Source organism: Genypterus blacodes, unplaced genomic scaffold (genome assembly GCF_046128005.1).
Source record: "Genypterus blacodes isolate CSIRO-AG114 ecotype Tasmania unplaced genomic scaffold, CSIRO-AGI_Gbla_v1 ptg000131l_1, whole genome shotgun sequence".
In the NCBI taxonomy this organism is placed as follows: domain Eukaryota; kingdom Metazoa; phylum Chordata; class Actinopteri; order Ophidiiformes; family Ophidiidae; genus Genypterus; species Genypterus blacodes.
The window spans coordinates 265,537-280,000 of record NW_027466933.1 but is presented as its reverse complement, the minus strand read 5'-3'; the positions used below and the strand labels follow the sequence as shown (position 1 = coordinate 280,000).

General features: G+C 47.6%; 1 protein-coding gene across 3 annotated transcripts in view; it reads right to left on the bottom strand.

Annotated features, from left to right (window-relative positions):
• clstn1 (calsyntenin 1) overlaps positions 1–14,456 on the bottom strand; it is a 25,449-nt gene extending 10,993 nt beyond the window's left edge. For all 3 annotated transcript variants that reach the window (XM_076163459.1, XM_076163456.1, XM_076163457.1), the window contains exons 1-2: positions 14,233–14,456; positions 4,011–4,133 (exon numbers count right to left, since the gene is read on the bottom strand). In XM_076163459.1, coding sequence (XP_076019574.1) covers positions 4,011–4,133; positions 14,233–14,314 — 205 coding nt within the window. In that variant the 5' untranslated portion in view covers positions 14,315–14,456. The remainder of the gene's footprint in view (positions 1–4,010; positions 4,134–14,232) is intronic.
• Between the last annotated feature and the right edge of the window lie 8 nt (positions 14,457–14,464).

The window sequence follows — 14,464 nt, the reverse complement described above, 5'->3', positions numbered from 1 at the left end:
GAGGAGACCCAGCGTCTCTTCCAAGCCACATCGCATCCAGTCATGCAGGCAGAAACCAAAAGAAGATGTGGACGGACAGGCATTTCACAGGAGCACTTAAGATCTTCCAAATCAAAAGCCCCCCCCAAAAATGTGAGAACAAAGAGAACAGTGTTGTTTGTGTTGAGGGCTCGTTTATCTGCACAATAATTAGCAATGAAATCAGGATAAGATCACATTTTTACAAAAGGCAAATTAAAGGAAATAGTCAGTGGTGGAAAAACAGAAGTAATCTCTTTTGTTTAAGAAAAATTCAATGAAAGTCTTCCTGTGCAATTTTGCCTCTTACCCAATACTACTGAGGAATGAGAATAAAGAAAGTAAAATCATAAAACCCAACGGGTACGAGAGCCGCGGCCAAACCAAACCAAAACCAAAACCAAAGGGAACTGGATGAGAACCGGGGGTTAGAAATATCTCGACACTTGCTCGACATCCACATCAAAATGAGAACTGCAGCCATGCCATGGTGGAGATTAGTGGTGGAGAGTTAACTCAGACTTAGACCCGCTGAGGCAAAGATGCAACAACAAGAGACTTTGCAGCAGAGAGAGTTTGCATTAGTTAACAATCTCAGCAGCTTTCGTTTGGAGACTTCACAACAAAAAGACAGAAACGTCCACAGGAGTCCTTCTAACTTTCTCAACATGTCTTTATTTCCAATTAGATGCAGATATTTTTAGGACTTTTATCTTCTCGAAACACCAATTGGATCGTAGACAAGCCAATTTATCGCCTTTCGGATTGTGATTTGGCGCCGAATCGGGGTTGAATTTGACTTTGACCTTCCACATTGATCAATGCGATTGAGGACTCCTGTCTTCGAGCAGCTTTCTCTTCCCTCGGTGACAGCTGAAAAACTGTTAGAGTCTGCAAACTGCAATGGATGTCTCATGCACAGATATTTCTAAGTACACGCAGCCCCACATCACACTTTTCATCCAGTTGTTGGCGCTCTCCAATAAAAAAAAAAAAAAACCCCGGGGGTGAGAAGGGGGAACGTAAAAGTCGAGAGAGAGAAAAAACCAAATGGGGGAGTTTTCTGTGTAACGCGTGGATGCTGTTTGGCGTTAGTGGGTTAATAGAAGAAAAAGAACTAAGCACAAGGCAGAAGAAGAAGAGCCCATGATCACCTTCGTTGGTGAGGGTCACCTCAAAACTCTCTACAAGGAAGGGAGAGAAGATAAAGGCAATTAAAGAAGAGTTAAGAGAGAGAGGATACACACAGAGGACAGACAGGAGAGGAACACACTCATACAGTCACCTTGAGGAAAGTTCAGTTTCCCCCCCGTAAGCAGGAAGTCTTCTGCCCGTTTGGAGGAAAGGAGGGATTACAAAACTCCACAGACACTGACTTCTGTCCGTGTGGTTTGTGACAGAATGTGAAAAGAAAGGGACTGAACTTTGGCTTTCAAACGACAAAAAACATTAATATCTGCCGTTTGGGATATTCAAGCTGGTTGAATTACATCGCTGCCCGTCTTTCCAACTTCTGACAACCTGGTAACGCCGTGCGCAGGAAATCTAACGTTTGAGTCGGCCTCCCTTTCTGCTAACTTCAGTCAGATTACCCTGTTTAAGTATCGAAACTGGGTGTGTAAACTGGCTATCAGATGACGCTGCACCCTGTGAGCATCAGAGGCATCAGATTTCTGTGCCCGGCCCTGCTGCACACACACGGCTCCAGAGAAAGGCACTGGGTGGGTTTCGCTCTATTTGAAAACCGGGGCTATAAATTCCGACAACAAACGCAAAAACAGCTGAGCGAGGAACCCCACAACTCCACAGAGCTGATGAAGATGAAGTGAGAGCCTTTTCCGCTGGGCTGCCGGTTTTAAAGCCCACTCAGGGCCTCAGACTGTTTCGTTTTGGATCTGGGAAACAATTAGAAATGGATTTCCCATTAGGCTGCGCTGTTCCTGACCGCTCATGCAGTTAGGAGCTCAGGGCCTCACAGCTCCGTCCAGCTCTCGCCAAAATTCCTCCACAACGACCCGGGCCCCTTCAGCTGGGTCAGGTAAGCCATCACTCTGACTGATCTGATACTGTTAGAGCAAGTATGGCCTTCAGGGTTTATTCTCCTGTTAGTGCCACATAAACACAATGAGTTACAGCCGGGGACTATGAATATATTAACCAGTTAATATATATTCAGTGGCAGCTGATCTCATAAACGCTGACGGTGCTGGAGATTGTTTTCCTCCGTCTAATGTTCCTACGTGAAACCAGTAACCCAACGCTCGTGGGTAAACCCCCTCGCCCGCCCTGTGCCCTCCACTCAACCGACTCGTTTGGGCTCGGCTGAAGCTCATTTTCAAGTTTGTATTGGCTTTGGTTTCAAGTGTTTCAGCTCTAATCGGTTTGAAGTCACGACAGAGAGCGACGAACACAAAGAACGGAGACCTAAAGAGACAGTAAAGCAGCTGTTAAAGAGGCTGTGTGTGTGTGTGTGTGTGTAAGGTGATATGTGGTTGAAACAGGATGCCTGGGTTAGGGTACAATGTAGGGAGGAGTTTGAATCAATTGTTCAGGAATGTGATTTTAATTAATTGGACCTGGAGACACGGCCTGTCAAACATCTGTTCAGAGTCTAAAGTCACTCAGGTGTTGTTTACGTTGTGACTGAGTCTGACTGGCCCAACAGATGACATGTATTCTGATGGTGTGATATATAAACACACATCCAGAGCACATAAACAGTGTGTGTGTGTGTGTGTGTGTGTGTGTGTGTGTGTGTGTGTGTGTGTGTGTGTGTGTGTGTGTGTGACATATAAAGAGAAATGGCAGAGCAATTACCACAAGGACACAAGATAACAACTCAGGGAAAAGCTATTCGTCCTTCCACCAACATGCAATTTCACAGTGCGTGCCCTCGGCTGTGCTACACATCCGTCCTATTCACGCTACGACTATCTGCTGACCTCAGCTCAGCACGAGGCTCGGCCGGCCGCTCAGCTGTACAGGCGAGCCCCGATGCACAGATGGACGGACAGGAAAGAGGCTGGCACAGCAGAGCGGCTCGGCTCGGCTCGGCTCGGCCCTGCTGCTGCCGCGTGAAGCCAGATTGGCTGTCAGGCCGATCACAAAGCCCCCCGCTCGCCACAAAGAGAGAGCCGCGGCTGAAAGAAACGGGAGCAGCCAGTTCCCTATTGAGCGGCAATTTACTGTGAAAGGAGGCAAGCATCCAGCAGATAATGGGAATGTTATCAGACTCCAAATTGCGGCGCTGTCACATAACTCTGGCGTCTTAACGTTTTGTGTGCCGTCAGCTGTTTGGGGTCAAATGTAATCTGTATCTACGGCAACAGTAGCGTGATGAAGGATAACACGTTTGGCATCTTTGATAAAAACGATGACGCGGGTTTGGAGCTTTTCCTGCTGACTCATTCTGCAGTCATGTGAGATAAATGGAGGGAGGGGAGGGGGCGGAGACAAAAGATCAAAGAAGTCACGTGACCAGGTGGCGGGAGATCATTTCCTGTGCCGAGCTGGCTTTGAGTGGCGGCCAAAGTGGATGTTGATGTGATTAAGGCTTTAATGCTGCCTGGGCAAACTAAGTGAGCTGCCGCTCCTCTGAGTGAAAACAACAACAAATATCAAAGGAGGAGGGGGGGAGGGGGATTTTGATTGATGCGAATATCAAAAGGTCCAATCTGGTGGAGACGGTGGCCCAGCTGTGTGCCAATATGACACAAGCCACAAAGCTAATCTACACGAGTGCCACTGAGCCAGGCACGTCTGCTACCCAGGGAGACGGAGGAGAAGAAGAAGAGAAGAGACTTCAATGAAATCAAAGAAAGAAAGCAGATCTAGAAGAACTGTTACATTTTAATTGGAGTGTGAAATGAAACACAAAGTGAAAGCTGCCGTCCTGATTCTTACTTTACTTTACTAAGATCTCCTTTCCTGACTGATATACAAAAGTTGTATTTGCTCTTCTCTTGGCCTTCAGGTTGAATCTGGTCTCTCACCTGCGTAGCGTAGAGGAGCATCCTTGTCCAGAGCGATCAGCGGAGGATCCAGGAGGACTTTGTTGTCGTTTTCCGTCACGATGCCATGGTACGTCGTCTCGATCCAGGGTTTGTGTTTATTGACTGCGGGGGGAAAACACAGAGAGATATCTTGTATAAGTATAAACTCCTTTGACTATAAACACTTTCCGTCCCCACTAATTAGCGACTCACATCTTCCCCTTCGCTGCTTTTTAATTATCAGACCTAATTGCTTTTGTTTATTCACTTGATTTCTATCTCTGTCCCTGATGCGGCTCACGTTAAATTTTAATGAGGCCTCGGTTTGCTCTGCCGCTATTTTTGGAAGCACTAATACGCATCATTAAAGAATCATAAGGTCCTTAAAGCGATGTGAGACCACAGGGGTGAGACACCGTGACGTCCCCGAGGACAAAGACCACGCAGACCTTCAGGGGAAACTCATCAACTGAGGCTGAATTATAACATCTGGGTTCTCACTGTTCACCAACAGCAGCTGAACAGTACACACACACACACACACACACATCCACAATCCAAACTGCAGAATGAGCTTGGATGGCAGCACGACTGACTGGGACACAGACACTTCCAATCATGACTTTGGGGCCGGATTGTGCAGCAGCGGCGGTCGTGGCTCGTTTGTGTCGTCGCTGGCGGCGGCGGCGGCAGAAAAAAGCTGCAGTGACATTTTTGGGGCTTGGCTTAGATGCAACAGAGACTCAGCTGCAAAGAGTGACGCCGACCGTGGCGAGAGAGCAAACCGGAATGATAACATGACCCTGTGTCCCCTCTTTGACACGGCACACTGAGACACGACGTCCACAACGTCACCAAAGCTAATCAGGACTCCAGAGAGCAGGGAGAGAGATGTTGACTCTTCCTCTACTCTACTTATCAAGCAAAGTCTGGGAATAAGTGTGATTTCCAACATGATTCATCCATAGGCGATTGTCTGCCTTCATCTAAATCCCTTTATTCTTCTTCTTCAGGAAGTAGTGAATCACTTCCAACAGTCCAATAAAGTGAGTTTAGTCTGGAGAACGTATTTCAGCTCATCGATGCAAACTGAAAGCCACTGTGTCGCTCAAGCAACCGGGAGGAAATAGTTGATTTGTAGTTGTGTTGCTTTCAGCTCACTTCAAACAGCAGCACAATACGAGTGTGTGAGAGTAAGTGTGTGTGTGGGTGTGTGTGTGTGTGCGACCGACACGCCATTTACACAGCTTCTCTCTCTTACATAATAATCCAACAAGGTTTCGTAATAATAATAACAACAACTGAGGCTTAGAGCAAAGAAAGAAAAATGAAAATGTGCCATCGGTGGTTTGAGAGCCTCTGTTTCTGATTTAAAGGGACAAATTTTATACATAAATATTGGAAAATAATGAGGCTGCGACTGAAGAAGGTCTTCCTGCAGAGAAACTCTTTACCTTCTGTGTTTTATTGCTGCATATTATTCCTTATTTTCTATCAGAATGTGAACAGGAATCACAGCACATTTGCATCTTCGTTATATAATCAGTAGGTAATAAAATAAATCCAAGTTTAAGAGAAGCTTGTGGCTCCTGTGTGCAGTAATTAGTGCAGAAACAAACACAGGACTGGAGAGGAAATGAGACAAAACCCAAAAAGTGCAATAAAAGCTTTGTGACTCATGAATCCTGCTTCATTATGTTCCGCTTCTTCTCCAATGAACCGGGCACAGCCACAAATGTGAAGCACAATAATGTTCACATCTCAGTGGGCAACAGATTTGAACAGACAGCTCATTAATTAGCGCGTCTCTGGGACAACGTGTTTCAAACAAAACAACTAAAGCTCTGATGGAGATGTGTGTGTCCAGAGCTGTTCAGAGTTCATCCTCAGCTACTGGTATTGTTTTCTTACCAAGAAAACTCTGAGAGACGAGAGGAACCAGCTAAAAATGGGAGCTAATACAGCTGACAGACGGTAAACAGGTCCGACACAGGTGAGCGTAGCTGTGAAGAGGATCAAACTCAAAGTAAACTCCTCTGCTGCTAAACTCCCCGGCGTCCTCGTCTCCCCGCGACGCTCCGGATCAGAAAACTGCTTTATTCAGAGCGTGAAATTCTCACATACACTGTGTGAAATTGCCAACAAGGGCCTCATGACAAGATGGCTTCATCATCCCTCTGCACGCCAGCACTGAACGGGGGGGAGGAGGGAACATCTGTGGTGTTGTGACTGAGGACATGTGAGACGGAGGAACGGAGGAACGGAGCTCAGACGCAGACGGCATAATTCTTCTTGGCAGCACAAACTGGATGATTAATTCTAATACTTTATTAATCTGTATTATCTAGTAGACAGATGATTTTCCCCGACTATAAGTGGGTAAGTATCTGTGTGAGGAAGTGATCAGTCTGTGTGGAGTGAGATGAGAACGTTTACCTTCAGTGCTGCCACTTTATTCATCCGACTATAGATTAGGAGCTCCGTTCTTAAATGCAGGGCAGGAACTGTATGAATGTCTAACTGACTACCATGTAAAGTGCTTCAGTCAGGCTCAGCTTCATGTGAAAGTGTTCCACGTCTCTTAATCTATCCAAAGATTCCAGACAGAAGAAGGTCAAAATACTGAAAAGATGTTCAACCGTCAAAGGAAAACATTTGGTCTGATTTTCGACCAAATAACGGAGGAATAGAGGTCCTATTGAGCCGTTTAAGTTAAAATACAGTTTATATTCCGTTCAAATTCACTGAATACATGAATTATAAGGACTCAAACCTAGCTTGTCTCTCGTGTGTTGACTGTAAACGCTCTGCATGTCTCTCACATCACGATTAGAGAACAGAAGAGAAACGACTCCAGACTTGTAATTTTGAAGTCGCTCAGCCATTCAGAGGAGCCTTGAGGTCCAAACAAGACGGATTAAGCTCATTAAAAAGTGCCTGCCTGTGCTACAGCGCAGATCAGAGAAGAGAAAATGAGCAGGAAGCTACAGAAACGTCTCGTCACTGCACCAGATGTGGAGTTGAACACGAACATGAGCTGCAGCCGCATTTCTGCAGCCTCTGTATCAATATTTGATGAAGAGTTCAGACGGAACGGGCTCCGGCTAATTACACACCCAGGTCCATGTTAATATGAGGTTCCCGTGACAACATGCACATAAAACACCAATCGGTGCTGTGATTCATTAGAACATCAGTGTGTCTTCATAAAGATGTCAGATATGTGCAGATAGGAACTAAACTCAGGTCACAGTCGAGTAAATCCAGTCGTGACACACACACACACACACACACCTGGCACGCCTAATGCGCAGATGGCGACGCTGCCGGACCCGCTTACAACCCGGTAACACCGTACCTGGCGTGCAATCCTGTTACACGGCAAAATAAAGCGAGGGACATTTAATCCTGTAATGGGATGTGTCTCTATTTCATTCAGTCACAAGGTCAAAGAAGCAGAAACAAACAAAGAAAGGAATGAAAAGGAAGACAAGAGGCACTGCCAACTCTTTTAATAATGTATATCTAACTGAACTTCACACCACAACACTGGGAGAAGAGATCCAATCATCATCATCATCATCATCATCAGGGCGGCCAACGTCTGGGACTTTTCATTTGAGATCAAACAGTTAGTCTGAGATGTAAATGATGCAGGTTTGTGATTAAACACGGTGCAGACTTGGAGCCCAGACTCTTAAGATCTGCTGCCTCACTGTGTTGCATCATGATGAGGAACTGTGAAGGACGATAAGCGAGAGCTCGACCGGCGGCTGCACCTGCACCCAAACACTGCGCTGGAACGGAAGCGAGCGGCCGTGACGAGGCTTTATGTGTTTACGTAAGGAGGGAGAACGGTCTGTGGCAACATCTGATTTAGATACGACGGTTACTAAGGAGGCGAATGTGACAGAGAGTGTGTTAAGCTGTGTTTGCGACAGGCCGGGGATTTATTTGTGCCACAAAAATGACCTGGGATGATGTTAACAAAATATAAACCCAAAGAAAAAGGAAGAGATTATCCGAGCAGGAAGTTCAGGATAAACAAAAACAACAAAATAAGTCTTTTTTTGTTGCTGGTATTTGGATGAATTCTCTCCTACTTGAAGGAACGTGAACGTGGGTTTGGTTCTGGCCTGATGCGGATCACAGCTGCAGCTTTACTCACAGGATTTTCTCCCAAAGCAGCAGAGAAAGGGAGAACGCCAATCCTGTCACACAACGCCGCTAAACGCAATCTGAGCGACAGAGTTTGACCTCTTAACCGCGGTGAGACACTTCCTGCGGGGACATTACAGCCGCAACGCATCCCTAAGTAATCCTGAGATTTGGACGGGATGCTGCGATGGATGCTGCGATGCGCCGAGCGACTGTAGGAGGAACCGTCGTCACAGGCTGAACCACAAACGAGCCTCCGGACACACGGGGAGGATCACGTAGAGACGGTACAGCATGTGATCGGCCTGGAATCATCAGATGGAGCCTGATGGACCCTAAAACCTCAGAGGGCTCTTTACGTAACAGCGATGGAGTGCGGCCCAAACACGCCAGCGAGCTCCGCTTCATCAGTTCAGCTCACATTTTACATTTGACGGCCGACATCCTGCAGGGCCTCGTCTTCTTTGATTACATGCAAATGTGGAAGAGGTAAAGCCGAGCAACTCCTCCAGCTCAGACTTTGAGTTAGCCCAGCATCTTCTCTTACACAAATGTATAATTAGAGACACAGAGGCATTGGAATTAGCAGCCCAACGTCCCGTCACAGGCGGCGGTGGCGGTTGCGGTGGCAGCATCTGCAGGCTGCCTCATTACTGTGCCACACTATATAAAGCCTCTCTGTTGCCAGGTTGTTATTCACATTTGTCTCATTAGCCGCAGCAGCATGAGGAAGAAGAACAAATCCTTGTGCTAATGTGAGATGAAGTCTGTGTGTGTGTGTGTGTGTTTATGTAACAGTTAGTACTTCTTTCACTGTAAAATGGAGGAAGATGAAGACATGGATGGAGTTAAAGGGGTTCATTAGGGTTTCTTAATCAGCTGATTGAACTTATTTACTGACTAAAGAGGAGAATCAGGAACGTGTAGGCGTCAACATTGAGATGAGACATTTGAGGGAGAGTTTTGAAGATGAGAGTGAAGATATTTGGCTGCCTAACAGATGAAGGTTTGTTGTGAGGAACAGATGATCCACTTAGCTGGAAGTCTTCAGGCATGGAGGTCTCTGTGGTGAAACGTCTCTTAATCTCTGCACAAAGGAGGATCTGCCTTATTTTGTGATTACGCAACCTGCCACGTATACACACACACACACGCACACACAGAGCAGCAGCAGGGTCCTATTCATCCTGTCCACACACACACACACACACACTGAGTATAGAGTGCATGTAAACATCTCTACCTGAACACAGACTGGATTCTATGGACTCGTTTTGTTGTTGGTTGTTTTTAGACGCAGGCGTTCCCGGTGGTAAACAGGTGCACACACACACCACCCGTCCTCCGTCACAGCAGCTCAGACCCTGATTCAGACAGATATATCCGCCAAGGGGTTAAATAAACTGCGAGCAAACAGGTGCAGGCGCTCGATGCGTCTGAAGGAGCGACTTCCAGTCAGCAACTCCCTTAAGATTCATGGATTTTAAGGGGAGCAGGGATAATCAATGTCAGCTCACGGGCCAAACACGGGCCAAACATGGGCCAAACACGGGCCACGCTCCTGTGTTTGCTTTGCCCCAACGCGCTCCTGAGCTTGTCCGCGCCGGCCGACTCCGTCACAGAGCGGCGGCTGTTCTAGGGAGGCCTTGAAGGCTCTTAAAGCCAGACCAGATCCCAGGGGCCCCCCTCCCCTATACATCCTACACACTCCCAACACAGCAGAGCCTCTCAGTTTCCCTGCCAGGCAACATTTGTTTGTCCTCTACGCAATCACACCCCCCCGCCTGACCAAACGAACACACCCTCCACACAGACAAGTGCGCTTCTGAAGAGAGAGGGGGGAGTTTTGGGGGCCGCGGTGCCTTGAATGCAACTCAATCACGTCTCTGTGTGAGCGGCACAAAGGCCCAGTGAGAGTGAAGGAGTGAGAGAGAGAGACGCCTGGACCTCTGGAGTGGAGCAGGGCGAGCTGCAGGTCACGGCCTCTCTGGTTACCTGTTTCCTGTTTCCCAGGGAGCCACGGGTTTAACGTGGACACGCGCCCGACGTGAATGGACGCCCGGCGTTCCACGTTGGAGGGAGTGAAGCCACACAGGCAGAGATAAAGGAGCGGCAGAGGCGGCTTGTGGCTTGAATTAAAGCCCGAGCGCCCTGGTTTTATGTTCCAGTCTCAATAAAAACAGCAGAATGAGACACGGAGCTCTGCCTCTTACCTGAATGCCTCACAGACTGATCAATAAAGGCTGTTTACTGAGAACAACAAATGTTCCTCTTCTCCCTGTGGTCTCTCCTCCATGTCCCTCTAATCCTCCTCCTCCTCCACAGTGAGGGGTTTAGGATGTATATACTGTTATTATCTCTACATTAACACGACCTCATGAACGCAGACTGGCTACGACCCGGAGCAGCTGAGTGACTGAGAAGCTCCACTTAATATTCACAACTGAGCGACCCATTGTTGACGGTTCACTGGCTCCATTCAGGGAGCTAAAGGCGGCGATGGGAGGAAGTCACCAACCAAGCCCCAATGAGTCCAGGATCCTCTAGGACCCCCCAGGACCAGGACCAGGACCAGGACCCTCCCTCCGTCTCTCTGGCACTGGGATGGCAAAATGTTACAACAACTTACAACACTGAGCACTTTGAGGATTATCTCACATACACACACATTCTTTAGGGGTCTTGGGTCACAATCCTTCTGACAGTGAGCACATTGTGACACTGCTCACCCAGACCCCCGACCCCCCAAGTCTGCTGCCAAGAGCGCTTTGTTGAGCTGTGCATTCTACGCATAAAGACGGGGGAAAAAAATCACTTAATAGTTAATTTGTAGAGCCGGAGCCTCGGTGGCAAGTCAACTGTTATTGAAAGCAACACGGTGCAACACGTCAAGCAATCACTCAGTTCAGACGCCGCTGAAGTGGAATTCAATGCCAACGCAGATTTTCCATCATCACATCTGTGTAATTACCGCTCGCGTTCAGGCTGTGAATCTTTCCGCGACGAGACGCTTTGAGAAAAAGGCAGAACAAATCATTAAACGCCACACGAAATGACTTCCATCAATCTACAGCCCCCCTGGGTGGCACCCTGACAGCTGACGGCTCCTTTATTCCTGCAGCTGATGGGGGAACGGAGGGAGTTTGAGGTGAAACATCTGCACGCCGCACTGTGTTGGTATTTTTCTGTGGACCGACCCTGAACCCATCGTGCCACAGCCATATAAGATCAGCATGGGAGGGGAACAACGCAGCTATTGTCAGCTGGTTTGCCACAACATAAGCAGACGCCAGAGTGCGTAGCAGATTCCTGAAGGATGTTCAGATCAACAGACCGACATGGGACGAGAGATTCAACTGCTATAAAGCTTCAACCAATAAGGGTTTCTAAAGGCCGAGTCCATTAAACGTTCCACAGTGACGTTGCTGAGCGTCGCTCTGTATTCTGAGGGGACAATCAAGTCAATTAGTGTTAAAACTCTCCTGTGAAAGTCCGACTAATGGAATTCCTTTGAGGTAAGCGGCTCCTGCAGACAGACGGACGGAACAGAGGCTGGGATTCATTACTGCATTTCACCCAGGACTTAATTCAAGCATTAGAGAGCAATTATTAGAATAAACAAATGGATCAAAGATAAATAGAGCGTATTTGCGGGTCGTTTCATGAGGTGCAGCACACGATGGGCCAATAAGAGATGTTTAACAAGGAGGAACAGAAACAGGTTATGTTGCTGTAACCAGAACTAACATGCAAGGATCAACCACTCATTCAAAGCATTCATGTGTTAGGCAACACATAATCTAGAATATTGACGTTATCCCAGACTTGGAGAGGGCGAGAGAGGGCGAGAGAGAGAGAGAGAGAGGGCGAGAGCGAGAGGGAGAGGGCGAGAGAGAGAGAGAGAGAGAGAGAATGTTGATTCAGTTCCACACAAAGCAGGGGATCCAATTTGTTCGACCACAATTTGTTAATGCAATGATGAATGAGCCAAGAAACTTCCCAGCAGACAGCTATTCATTGTGTGTGTGTGTGTGTGTGTGTGTGTGTGTGTGTGTGTGTGTGTGTGTGTGTGTGTGTGTGTGTGTGTGTGTGTGTGTGTGTGTGTGTGTGTGTGTGTGTGTGTGTGTGTGTGTGTGTGTGTGTGTGTGTGTGTCTCAGAGGAACACGGGCTCGTCCAGCAGACGCTCACAGAAGCAGGAAGTTAAACAAATTAAAGGCATGCTAAAGGGACGCTAACACAAACGTCTGACACACATGAAGCCAATGGAACACGCTAACTTCAACCGGCCCGTCACGGACAAATACATGCTGGCCTGAGTTCTACACTCACTGGCGTTTCCCTCCCGACGGGGAGATGAATCATATCGTGTAGGTGAAGACTTGGATGGACTTCAAATCCACAACACATCCACCAGGACTTGAGTAAATCTATATGTTTAGTGTGTTTCATGTAGGTGCTCAGAGGAGAACCTTCCTATCCTTTGCCAAGGCTTGTAAACTCTGCTCTTTCTGTAGCAAGACGACGTCAGATCAAGTCTCACTTCCAGCTCAGGGAGGCGTTTGAAATATTTGACGTCTACGCATCAAAACAAGGCAGCATTTGCTTCTGTGAAGTGAAAGAAAATCGACAACGGGCGGTGAAAACACAAAGCCGAGCGGCAGCACACACACACACACACACACAGTGGTGCACAGAAACAGGGCAGAGCAGCCGACTGACCTTTAGACAATAAAAGATAAGCTCGCACCAAGATGGTGATTTCACACGTCCTTTGCTGATAGCGGCAGGAAAGCCAGCAGGTGCACTTCACACACACATACTTGGCTTAAACATAAAGAAAAAGACTTACACACTCCCACAGGACAAAGTACTATAGGCTTCTTCTGAGTGATTGATGCAAAAACATAATCAAGTTACTGCTTTGCTTCCACAGCTGCTGGAGGTGGAAACAGAGAGAAATATGGGCAGATTAAGCTCTTGTGCAATCCCTCCTTTATCCCTTACAGTCTTTATTTTATGCATAGATCATAAAACGGGTGTGTGCACACACACCCTGACCTCCAGCACCGTGGCAAACTGATCCGACCAGTGACTTACACACAGCCAGTGAAGTCAAACTGGGAGCTGATGGATAAATCACCATGACACAGTCCATGGATCCATGCAGTGAGGCGTTCACGGACCGCCCTGCAGCAAAGAAAGCTGCTTTCTCCGTGGTGACATTGCACCCAAACAAACGATTTCAGTCCTGATCTGTGGTTTAAAAGTAAACCCGGACCTGCTGAAGGCTTTTTTTACTTTGACTTTAAACCTGTGATCGCAGCACATTAATTTTTAAATCCACGGACGTGAATAAGCGCTTGTGGGGAGGATCTGCAATGCGTAGCCAGGCTCCATCCCAGTGCGTCTACACGGTTGCCAAAACAAGTATGAGGCCTATTAATGCAAATTAAAGCGGATAGGGGAGAAAACATGACAGCACTCTTTGATTGTGATGAATCGGCGTGTTTAAAGCTCTTGGAAACATGTTGGAATGAAGCAAGAAGGTTATGAAACGAGTACAAGCTGAGTAAATCATCTTAAATAATTCATTTCTCGTCAATTCTGCATGTTTTAGATTTAAGAGGCCAGCACCCAAAAATAGACTGAATGCAGATGCCAGAAGGAGGTCGAACCGTGGCCTTGATATTATCTCTAAAGTAGTCAAGTTGGGTAATTTGAGATGCAAAATTAAGTCAAATGCGAGAATAGTCAAAGTAATAAAGCAGTGCTGTTTGTTTTACGGTTATATGGAGGCTAAATGTGATGGCTCGTAGCGGGATGCACTTGCTGCCGGCGGGGCGCTTCACATCCCTCCGCTGCGGCTCCAGAGCGGACCATCCCTGAACACGCATCCCTCAGGACGGCTGCACACGCCCGCTGCCTGATAACCTTCACCACCCGGGCCTCTACGCAAGCAGCGACCGTAAACTCTCAGCACGGACACGGTCAAACCCGGAGCCTGAGCCCGGGTGACATGTTAACACAGCCCCGACACGGCGGGGTAAATCCCGGCTTAGTTACCTTTAGCTGCCTCCACCGCACATAGTAGTCCGAGGACCAGTCCGACAACGGATGCAAATTGCTTATTCCCTCGGAACCGCATCCCGACTTGAGGTTTAAAACGCGGCCTGGTGAGAGACAACCTTCCTCCTCCCTGGTCAGTCAGGTGAAATGTGTCTGTAATAAGAAAATAAAGTCCAGAGGATGAGCCTGTGCACCAGCGGGAGCTCTAAGATGGCCGTCGTCGCCGCCG